The sequence below is a fragment of the Eublepharis macularius genome, chromosome 2 (assembly GCF_028583425.1).
Source record: "Eublepharis macularius isolate TG4126 chromosome 2, MPM_Emac_v1.0, whole genome shotgun sequence".
Classification (NCBI taxonomy): Eukaryota; Metazoa; Chordata; class Lepidosauria; order Squamata; family Eublepharidae; genus Eublepharis; species Eublepharis macularius.
This window is the reverse complement of record NC_072791.1, coordinates 34768019-34780564: the sequence shown is the minus strand read 5'-3', so window position 1 is coordinate 34780564 and position 12546 is coordinate 34768019. Positions and strand designations below refer to the sequence as shown.

At 43.2% G+C, this 12546-nt stretch overlaps 1 protein-coding gene across 3 annotated transcripts in view; it reads right to left on the bottom strand.

Annotated features, from left to right (window-relative positions):
• The window catches only part of EML5 (EMAP like 5), a 188815-nt gene extending 176641 nt beyond the window's left edge, over window positions 1–12174 (bottom strand). For all 3 annotated transcript variants that reach the window (XM_054971582.1, XM_054971581.1, XM_054971580.1), the window contains exon 1: window positions 11978–12174. In XM_054971582.1, the coding sequence (XP_054827557.1) occupies window positions 11978–12174 (197 nt within the window). The remainder of the gene's footprint in view (window positions 1–11977) is intronic.
• Window positions 12175–12546: the final 372 nt, after the last annotated feature.

Sequence of the window (12546 nt, the reverse complement as noted above, 5' to 3'; positions counted from 1 at the left end):
AACTTCTATGGGCGCCACGAGCAGGTGAAGCCGAGACAGCCGACGAGATCGAAGGAGGTCGACTTGCTAGATGTCTCGGAACCGAAGCGGTCGGTTCCGACAAACTCCGACCCGAAGGGATCCTCTCGGACCTCGACTCCGAGCGACTCGGAGACGGCTGAGAACGAGGAGTCTTGGAACCCGAAGGTACAGGAGGACGAGAGGACGCAGACGGAGCAGACGAAGACTTCGGTGGAGGGTCCTCGACCGACATCGCACGCTGCCAGAGAAAGGCATGCAAACGATCCGTCCGTTCCGCCCTGGCCTTTGGGGTAAACGCGCGGCAATGCTTGCACGCCTGAGTGTTGTGAGTTTCCCCAAGGCAATATAAACAAATGGAATGGCCATCCGACCTTGTCATCTTACGATTGCAGGTCTCGCAACGCTTAAACAGGGCCTTCTCAGACATCGCGAACGAAGAAAGCTGTAAACCTCAACGATCGGCGGCGAAAGAGAAACTGAGGGTATGTGAGGGGCGCTCCGCCTCTTAAGGTCCGTTTCGGCGGGAAAGCGGCCGCGCATGCGCGCTGAGAGGCGGGAGCGCCCCCTGGTGGTGTTTAGCTATTAAAATCTCCGGTATCGGCAGGCCTGCGCGTGCGCAGTCCCATGTGGGACTGCACAGGAAGACCGTAGATGAACAATTTTTTCATGTAGAATTGTAGTACATAAGGCAAGATTCCTACAATTTTAAACCTAGAAATCAAAAGAGTTAGCTGTGTTAGTCTGTAGTTGCAAAATAGTAAAAAGTCCAGTAGCACCTTTAAGAATAACCAACTTTATTGAGGCATAAGCTTTCGAGGACCACAGCTCTGTTCATCAGATGCACAGAGGGCCTGAAGAAACTGGCCAGAGATATATAGATGGTGAGGGGAGGGGGAAGAGGGTGCAGGGAGTGAGGGCCATGTAAATGCAAATCAGTTGCGAAAGTCATGCGACAGCCCCCACAACCTTAAAAGACTTCTCATTAACAACCATGAACTTGCTAACAGAATCACCAACACAGGAAGCAGACCCTGCAACACAACCAGATGCCAACTCTGCCCACATATCTACCCAGAAAATACAATTACAGGACCCAATGGCGTCAACTACACAATCTCTAGCTCTTACAGCTGCTCATCCTCCAATGTGATATATGCCCTCATGTGCCAACAATGCCCCTCTGCTCTGTACATAGGACAAACAAGCCAACCTCTGCACAAAAGAAGAAATGGACACAAATCTGACATAAAAAATAGCAATATCCAGAAACCAGTAGGAGAACACTTCAATCTACCAGGACAGTCCATCAAGTATTTAAAGGTTACCATAGTTCAACAGAAACATTTCAAAAGCAAAATCCAATGGTAAGCTACTGAGTTGGAATTCATATGTAAATTTGACTCACTCAGACTTGGATTGAATAGAGACTCTGGATGGTTATCTCATTATCAGTAACTGCCTTTCAGGCATTCCATTCAGATTCAGCAATGAAGGGGAGGGGTCACACCCAGCCTGGATTGTGCACTCCACCTCTTTCATGACTTTCGCAACTGATTTGCATTTACATGGCCCTCACTCCCTGCACCCTCTCCCCCTCCCCTCACCATCTATATATCTCTGGTCAGTTTTTTCAGACCCTCCGTGCATCTGATGAACAGAGCTGTGGTCCTCGAAAGCTTATGCCTCAATAAATTTGGTTATTCTTAAAGGTGCTACTGGACTTTTTACTATTTTGAAACCTAGAAATGTATTTGTATACCTTATGTATGTACAAGGATTTTTTTTTTAGCCATTAATTTATGTATGCAACAAGTACCCCTTTTGGGCAGACATTAACTTGTTTCCAGTCAATTCATAATTATTAGGTTTCATCAGAAACCTAATAATTTAGCAGAACAAAAACAAAATATTTTTGCAATAACTTTAGGAACGTTTTCTCAAAATTTAGGTCTACAAGCTGAATGTAGCTCCTCACCATCTCCTCAGAACTTTCCCTGAGAAGTTCTCCAGGTGCAATCTTATTCTCCATCCTATTGAACATGAATATGAAGCCATTCATTGAATGATGGAAGTTTCAGATAAGGTATAATTTATTTATATTTATTTATATTTCAATTTATATACCGCCCATCCTCAGGGGCTCTGGGCGGTGAACAAGTTAAAATCAATAAAAACAAGAAAACAATACTAAAATCAACATACAAAACAATAATGAAATAAATTAACCAAGTGCAATGGTGGGGAGAACCCCCCCACCCCAAAGGTGGGAGGCCGACACGGCACCACCCCCTTCAACCACTGAACGCCTGGCGGAACAGCTCTGTCTTACAGGACCGGCGGAACGATAGTATGTCCCACTGGGCCCAGGTCTCCATTGACAGAGCGTTCCACCAGGCTGGGGCCAGGACTGAAAAGGCCCTGGCCCTGGTTAAAGCGAGGCGGGCTTCCTTAGGGCTAGGGACCACCGGTAAACATTTATCCGCTGATTGAAGCAGTCTCCAGGGAACATACAGGGAGAGGCGGTCCCAAAGATATGCCGGTCCCAACCCGCTCAGGACTTTAAAGGTAAGAACCAATACCTTGAACATGATTCAGAATTCAACCGGAAGCCAGTGCAGCTGGCGCAGGACAGGCATGATATGCGACTGGTAGAATATACCAGTCAGGACCCGCGCCGCCGCATTCTGGACCAGTTGTAGTTTCCGGATCAGGCCCAGGGGTAGCCCAGCGTAGAGTGAGTAATCTAACCTGGAGGTGACCATTGCATGGGTCACTGTAGCCAGGTCCTGAGGCGTCAGGTAGGGGGCAAGTTGCCTGATCTGACGAAGATGGAAAAATGCAGACGTGGCAACCGCCGTAACCTGAGCCTCCATCGACAGGGAGGCATCCAGGAGCACACCCAGACTCTTCACGCCCATCCAGGGCAGGGAGCTGGATCCCAACATCTGGCAGCCCCCGTCCCAGCTGCAGGACCTCCGTCTTCACCAGGTTCAGTTTCAGCCTGCTCTGTTTCAACCATGTCGTCACAGCCTCCACAGCTCTGGCCAGATTGTCTGGGGCCGTGTCTGGCCAGCCAGCCATCAACAGAAAAAGCTGGGTGTCATCAGCGTATTGATGACAGCCCAGCCCAAACCTCCGCACCAACTGGGTGAGGGGGTGCATGTAGATGTTAAATAACATCGGGGAGAGTATCGCCCCTTGCGGAACCCCGCACACCAAAGGGTGACGGGGCGATAGATCTCCCCCGAGCGCCACCCTCTGTCCCCAACCCTGGAGAAAGGAGACCAGCCACTGTAAGGCTGTCCCCCTAATCCCCACATCGGCGAGGCGGCTGGCCAACAAATCATAGTCGACTGTGTCAAATGCTGCTGTGAGATCGAGTAACACAAGCAGCGCCGACCCGCCTCAATAAATTAATTGATGACTCCGAACCTTCTTTCTTCATCCCATGTGACCTCGGTCCAACATCTTGGATTCAGCCATGGCCAGTGAAGGATGTGCATATGTAAAGGAAGTTGAATTTTTTTAAAAAATGAACAAATCCTATGATCTGAAAGGGCTAGGGACATCTCTCATTTAAGTCATCTAGTCTCTTGTGATTAATGGATATTGAACACCTAGTATGCACTGGTTTTATTGTTCTTGAACTTTCAGATAACATTGGTGGCTAGGAACGCTTTTCACCAATTTCCTGTGTGTTCATAAACTAGAGAGATATTTGGATGTGGAGCAGTACAGAATACACAACCTGCTTTCTGACAGAGGTAGAGTAAAAAGAATACTGCCTTGCTGGACAGAATTCAGTGTTATAACATATAAAACTCCAAGCTTGGAGGTACTTTAATTCTTATGTCCTTTAATTTTATAATTGGTCAAAAGCTGCTCTTTATCCATGTCCTTAATGCCGTAAGTACAAATTATGAGACTCAGAAAGTAGTGCGTTCCTACCCCTCAAACATGAAACTTTCTTCTGAGATCCTAACTTTGTCAACATAGCCATAAACATTCTGGCAACAGAAAAACTGATGATTAGTTTAGCACTAGATTTGTTTAATGCAGTATTATTCAGTATTCAATTTTATTCTCAGTTACTTATAAAATTATCTGAGACAAGTCTTTGCCACTACTCCACCTGAGTTTTAAGGATACAGAAGCGTTAAAAATCAAAAATTATGATTTTTGGTATGTTCACACATTCGTTAGTAAATGTCACCTATGCAAAGCAGTGATATGCTGTTTCCCCCCCCCCAATTCATATGGAGCAATCTATTTTGAAAATGCTATTTTAAAACATCATAACATACGAATCCTTAGACTATTCCAGTGCAGGACATCAGATTGTCAGAACCACACAATGACACATGGGCACATACAAAGCTCTAGCCCCTACACAAAAAATCACGTCCTGGGTCTGCCAGAGATGGAGAAAAGGGACTAGTCACTTTGCAGTGCTGGCTCCCTGTTACTGTGGGCCAAGATACCCAACATAAAGAATTAGGGGAAGATTCACCACTTCCCTTTTCCCCACATGAATGAATGGCAGCCATTAACATATATGAAACAGTAAAATGTTCCATACATGACTCTGTTGTATAATGATCCCCGTGGGCAGAGAATCTTTATCCTAACACTGACAGATCACAGACATGAAAAACTCAAAGGGTCATTGGGAAACTAAATTGCTTATTGCTTGGAAAACCTAGAACCAGTAGTTCTAACACTTACATAAGAAAAATCGAGTAACATTTGCTGGTGCATATTTTATAATTGTAATACCGTTGCTGGGGAGAAGAAACATTGTGAAATGGAAACATCCCTGGCTGCTTGGACTGATAGTCTTTGCCAGGAGAATGAGAGGAGGAGTATGTCCCTATTTGGTCTCCTGGATCTCTTGGATGTCTTCAGTACTGTGGAACATTTTTGGAAAGGCTGGTTTGGGAGTGGATGGCACCAGGCTTTTGTAGTTCCACAGTTATTTGGCTGGCCAATTCCAGAAGGTGATGTTGGAAAACATGGATGGACAAATGGATAACGACTGAAAGACTGCTAGTTGATCCCATAGTATTCATGTTATGGGGTCTATCTTGTCTCCCAAGCTGGTTAGCAACTATACAAAACCACCTGGAGACATCATCCAGGGATTCAGAGTAAAGTGCTACCAATATGCAGATGACACTCTCTTTCTCCCTAAAAGCTCCAAAGAAGTTAGCCATGTTAGTCTGTAGTTGCAAAATAATAAAAAGACCTGTAACACCTTTAAGACTAACCAACTTTATTGAGGCATAAGCTTTTGAGAACCACAGCTCTCTTCGTCAGATGCAGATATCATGCATCTGACAAAGAGAGCTGTGGTTCTCAAAAGCTTATGCCTCCCTAAAAGCTGAGTCAGATGAGGTCATGAAAGTCCTGAGCTGCCTCTTGCAAGTACCACTCAGCTCAAAGGGGCTTACTCACAAGTAGATTTGCAATCCTATGTGAATACTGCAAAATAGCCCCTTGTTGTATGCCAAGTTAGAACCTAGCAGCCCAGAGTCAATTCTAACATCATGTTATTCACTTTGTTTCTACAACACAACATTTTGGATATGCAAATGCAATCCACATTTTTTCAAGTCTATACAGAATTACAAGTAGAAAGACAGGGAAAAGACAGATGGTTGATGCACTGGCTTCCAGCACCCACAGTGTTTTACAGGTTTTACTCATTAGGCACGAGGAAGTGGTACTCCACATCCTGGCCTAATGCTTATAAAGACCACTTACACAGACTATTAATCTTTCACTGACAACAAACGTAACTAGCATTATTTTGTTTTCAGCTATCCAGCAGTTTAAAATTTAATAACTATAAAGGTATAAGGAAAAACCTGCCGCTGTGCTTTACATAAGGGAGAAATGACACCATGATTAATTTATTTTGCAATTTATGCTCTACCTTTTGTAATATCATCTCCAAAACCAGCTTATAACACAGCAGTCTGAAACCTATGGCTCTACAGACAAATCTGGCTAAGTATGGAACCAAATATGAGTCTAAAAAAGAAAATCAAGATATACTGGAGAGTAGGTGGGATGCTAGAATACCCAAGTTTCAGGTAGGTAGCTGTATTGGTCTGCAGTAGAACAGCAAGATTTGAGTCGAGTGGTAACTTAGAGACCAACAAGATTTTCAGGGTATAAGTTTTCTAGAGTCAAAGCTCCTTTCTGCAACAAACCAGGATGCCATCTCTGCCCCCATTGTTCACACTGACACCACAATCACTGGACCTAACAACACCAGTTACATCATTTCAGGTTCATTTGTTTATCTTCCAAGGTTATATATGCTATCAAGTGTCAGCAATGCCCTTTCATTCTCTACATTGGACAAACATTGGTTATTTCCTAAGCAAAAGAATAAATCTGACGTTAAAAATCACAGCCCTCAAACTAGTAGATTATTTTAATCTTCCAGGACATTCTACTACTGACCTAAAAGTGGCTGTCCTCAAACAAAGAAACTTCAAGGGCAGACTGCTGAACTTGAGTTCGTTTAAAAATTCAGAATAATGAAACCACCACCACCCTGGGGCTGAATAGAGACATAGGATTCTTATCTCACTACAGATGCTAATTTCTGCTTTAATCAAACTGCATTGTACCTTTACATCCTAACTCCCTTCTTCGCTTCAACCAACCCACCTCCTGACCAGGACATAAAGGCTCAGTGACCTTCACTCTTCCTTGTATCTGAAGAAGGTAGCATTGACTGTATACATCTTATTGGTCTCTAAAATGCCATGGGACTCAAATCTTGCTGGAATTATCAAGATGTTAATGGCAGACATATATATTTTATGGGACTAAAGGACTTCCTAGAGATGCTTTACAGAAAGGGAAACGATAGAGGTGAACAGTTGCTTGTAATCCAAGTGCAAACTTTAATGAGAGTTATGCCCATGCACTGACAAACTATCATGCAAGGTGCTCTTGTAATTATTTATTATTTATTGTCAGGTCTCCTGTGTTCCACTTCCTAATTAAGGATTTGCAATAACCAGTGTTTGGGCTGTAGAAACTCAATGGATTATTCATCAACATGTCAATTATCAGTAGTTAAGCCACATAGTGTCAGTTATGCAAATAGATTATGTTGGCTTGTATTTCTCTCTCTAAATTTTGAGTATTTTGGCTCTTCAGTTATAAATGGATGCTGTTTCCTGTTATAACACATTAATACAATATACTGTTCTTTCCCTTTCAGCTCCAAGAAAACAGGCGGTTAGAAAACAGTTTTCTGACAAGAGAGGGGAAGCAAACCCCTTGAAACTGGTTGTTCTTTGCCTGCCAGTCTGATTTTAATATCACTATGGTATTTTTCATGGAAGGGATGGGGTGTAATCTCCTAGTAGCAGTTGTAAAAGCTATGCAGATACCTCTGCCTGTCAAGCATCATCTTCAATTCTCTTGCTTAAAAAAACCAAACTTCTAGCTTCATATGCCATGGGTTTTGTAGCCCCAATGAGACCGCACCCTCTTCTTACAAGTTCTGTATAGTGCACATCTTCTTTTACCCCAGTGGGGACAGAGAGCATGAAGTACTGTGGCTGTACTATAAATAGAACTGGACCCTAATGTTAATGTTAAACTCCCAGGTGTAGCTTTGCACAAAAGTTAGGGTTCTTCCACTTGAATCTATTAGCTCTTTCGATTGCATGATGACTTATGAGAATGGGACAGCAGCACTTTGTGCATGGTAGACTAGGCTGCTACATACCAGGATTAAGATAATAGGATCTTTACAGCCATGCTGGACACAACAGCACAAATGTGGCATACTGGCAGGAGACTTCAGGCATGCACTCCAACTAGAAGCTAGTTTGTGGGCAGACACGTGCCTTGTTCTTTATGTTCTTGAACACATGTAGAGACTATATACTACATCACTACATCATAATCAGGGATGCTTGGTCACCTGCCAGTTTGGCTCACAATCTTCCTCACAAGTAATGATAATTAAAGCCAAATATCTAACACTTGACTTCTTTGTCAGAACCACTTGAACATGACAAAATATGAAAAAGACTGCACAAAATTACAAACTGTTCTCCCACAGTTGCCTCCACTTCTGTCACTTAAGAGTCTCTGTGTGCTTTATAGTAACATCACTGAATTTCCAACAGCCAAGTTGTGTGGATCCAGATCAATTCACATGAACATTCCTGCACTGTCTCATGTGAGCTGCAGTTATTTTTCTGGGGAAGACCTACAGTTCTCTAACCTCCCGAGTCATTTAACAGATGCAAAAAAAACCCAAAACAAAACAGGCAAAGTATTAATTGTGGTAGATTTAAATAATGCATCCAACTGCTCAAACAAAAAGAGGGGGGAGGGGTGAACTACAAAGTGATTGTGTGCTTGACAAGTGGGTCATTTCATTGAACCTGAGGTATATGCACCTTTTCAGTGATCAACATGGCAGCAGTACAGGTGCAAAAGCACCCACAAAATGCAATTCATAAGTTTCAAATGTATCGTAACCAAGGCACAACCTGGCCATGTCCCAGTAGCACAAGTGGCAACTGTGCAGCCACAAAGCTATTCAGCATGCCACTGGAGCCAAATTTTGAACAAGAACACTGAGGTGATCTAGCAAAGGGAGTTGATTTATGTATAAATGAGTTTGTGCATGGTAAGTTCAACTGGTAATTGTGTTTGTGTTGAAGTTTTCATAATCCATTATAATAATAAATCTGTTTCAAGTAAGAAAATAATGCTTTAAAGGCTATATGTAAGATCTTCCTTGACTGCTGTACATTTATGCTAATATTTTATAACTATTTATAGAAAAAAGTTTAAATAAAAATTAATTTGTTGACCAACAATATTTCCAGACAGCTAAAAACTTCTGGATATGATTCAACTAGAACTTTATTTTATTCATCGTTCCTCTATCCAAATATAAATCATGTTTTGTTTACATCACAAATAAAAAAATGTACTCTATTTTTCAGAAAATCTAAACCATCTATCTCATGGCATTTTTATCTAATCCCCCAGTAGTAACATTGTTTCATGACTATGCAAAACACTATAGAGTCACACACACTGAGGCTCATCTACACCTACTTTACTTTCTTTCAGACACCGTAGTTTTATCAAACGAGTTTTTTTAATGGTCTGCCTCAGTTTTATAGAACAATTTTATGCTGTATATGTCCAATGGCTTGTTTTTATATTGTGGCATAGAAATATCATAAATAACATATTCCCTCAACAGGTCTCCTGCTTGTTGGTTTTTAGTATCTGTTTTAAAACACTGAAAAAATGGTGGTACAGCTTACGGATAAGCATTTTTGTTTTTCTCAGTAAATAGAAACTTCCTCTCATTTACAAATATATATTACAACATAGCATACTAACTAGACAAATACTGCAATTATCATGTGTTAAAATCAAAATTCTGTACCAAGAAAAAGGGTTCTGAAATTGTATAAATTAAGCAAATTAGGGAAATTTGTACCAACCTCAGGAATCTGAGGAGGATCTGGTGGAACGTCCTCAGGGGAAGGAGTCACCAGGACTGGCATCCAGTAAGGACCTTCTCAACTCCAAACACAGAATAGCCACCTTTACTACTGAAAACATGAGAAGCTAGGATATCCACTGTTTTTATGATGAACCTGCTGGACTCCAGAAATCTGTTGCAACCCCTTCCACCTTGTGCCAAGTTTTAAATTCTGTGTTTAGCCCAAGATACCCAGCTGAAACCCTGATCTGATGTTAGTGTTCCCAATGGACAGCTCCACTGCTGGTTTTGGATTCAAGTATACAATCCATTATGTATTATTGTGTTCTTGGCTTTTAATTTTGGACCAATATAGCCATAAACAACTGGTCAATTTGGAAAAAAGCCCATACAATTTGCTATTATTTCTGCAGCAATGTATGTGCAGGCTTTAATCACTAGCCCATGGCACTGCAAAAACCTCAGCCACAGAATGAGATTATTTCTTTAATTTAAAGATTATTTCTTTAATTTAATTTATTTATTTAATAACTGGTTCTGCTCAAAAGGAGCAAAGAAATATGCATGTTACTAAAACATCATCCCCTAGCCAGAGGAAACCTTTCTTAGCTTCTGAGATTTCACCAGAAACTGCCCACAAATTCTGCAGCTATATGGGCTAGAAAAGTGTCTTGTACTTTTCACGGTAGATTCATGGCATACACATAGCTCATCATTTGTTGTATGAAAGTGAAAGAGAAATATCATACAAAAGGAAATGCATTAGTAAGAAATAACATCACCCAGAAACTGGTTTAGATGCTTCCAAATCACAGTTTCATTTATTTTTAGTTAAGACCTTCCCATATCAGCATTAAATAGAAAAATAGGAGATCACATAAGCTTAAGATTCAATGGTAAGCAATGCCCTATTTCTTGCTAGGAATCTACAACTGCCAAATTTTATGTATATAAAATATGCATAAGTATCAACTACCAAAGTTTCAAAAGCAAAAAGGGAATTCCACTGTCATTAATATGTAAAAACTGTTCATAAAAACAAAAGTGCTTCAAATAGTCAATATACAGCTTCTTCAATTCTCACTAAATACTCACTGGACAGATTGAATAAAATTAATGGTACTTACTTCCAAGGTTTTATATCCCTTCTAAGTTAATTTGGCAATTCTGCCTTAATTATGAAAGCCCATACTAGCACTGTGATTACATAGTCACATATACTACAGCTGTATCGACATAAATAAAGACAATATTTAAGGCTGCAGAAATGGGTCACAGTTACATAACATACAAGATTTTTTTTTTAAGTTTAGTGACTTGAACAAACCAGAGAGATTCAGGATAATTCATGACCTGAAGCAAAGACAGGGAGTATATTGTACTGCAGTACCAGCATAGATCAGATTTTTGTTGCAAGACGGAATTGGGGGGGGAGCGTTAGGCAAATATGATCCAAATTATCACAGCACACTATGGAAAAGAATTAAAAGAACACATATCAAAATCCAAGTCCAGAATTAAGGAAAGGTTTAACATTATCACAACCTCTTTCAACCCCTCCAGAAAATCCTACAGTGCAAACCTAAAAAGACTTCCCTAGGGGTAAGCCCCACTGACCAGCCTTAAGAACTATTCTGGCTACAACTGTTTAGAATGACACTGAAAGAGCTTACAATAAACACTTCAGAAATGTGCTCAGGCTTGGACTTCAGCAAATTTCCAAGCGGCAAATTTTAACTGGTAGAGGGGGAAGGAAACCGCCTAAGAATGTTTCTGTCTGTATGCCTCTGATGCCTGAACCTGACTTAAAGATGATAAGAGGCTGTCCTCATTTGATCTCACCCACTGCAACACTACAGATCACTGATAACAGATGTGTGTCCACGACAGAGACAAACGGAAAGAAGTAGAGGTGGATTATGAAACCTAGCTGTTGAATGCAATCCTTCTTTAAATAATTTTTAAAAAACCGTTTCTGAATTTGTCTTTTAAAAAACACATACAGCAGGTATGCGCACGTGGACCCAAACTTTTCATTTTCCCCTCAGGAGCGGGAGGAAATATACTGCTGCCTCTTAGCATTGCCCTTGACATAGGAGCCAAGATCATTTCCAGGCTGCTGGCAGGGTCAGAAACAGAGTGGGACCGCAGCGAACGTGAAATAAAGTGCCTAAACCGCGTGTGTGTGTGTGAGAGAGAGAGAATATTCCACGGAGAAATCCCAAACAGCAACACAAGCGCATCTGGGTGGCTGAGTTCAGACGAGGACCCGAAGACCTAGGGAGGGCGCCTGCCTGTCGCTGCTGTTTTCACTCAGCGGAGAGGCAGGATGCGGCCGTCGGCGGCGATCGGGCGTGCTGTCCGGCGGAGAGAATGCCTGCAGGGACGGCAGCGCTCACGGGGAGGGGAGGGGAGAGGAAAGGGGAGGCCGAGCCGAGCCGAGCCTACCTGATGATGTCGTCCTGGTGCCCCAGGTAGAATTTCTGCCGGTGCTCCCGGGGGCTGTAGACCACCCCGACGCCCGCCACGAAATACACGATCTCCTTGGCCGCCGTGTAGTAGAGGTTGTTGCGGCACTGGTGGCCCCGGTAGCCGTAAACCCACTCCAGCCTCAGGTGGCAGTTCGGGGGGCTCCGGTCGGCCATGGCCCGCCTTTCCCCCGCGGCTCTTTCCCGCCGCAGCTCCAAAGGGAGGGAGGGAGGGAGGGAGGGAAGGAGGCGTCGGTCGCGCCCCGCTCCCACCCCAGTCCCGCCGGGCTCGGTGTCTCCCTCTCGCCGGGCTTAATCCGCAGCCGCCGACATGGAGCCTTCTCAGTCAGCCGGTCCTCCTCACAGAGGGCGCCGCGGACCGCGCTGGCCTCGCCTCGTCCTGGCCGCGCCGCTGCTAGACATGGCTGAGCGGCGGCACAGCGCCGACTCCTCGCCTACCATCCAGCCGCTGGGCCCGGCGGCCGCTCGGAGCCGGGAGAAATCCCTGCCCTTCCCCGCCTCGGCGCTCAGCCGCGCTTCGACTCCCGC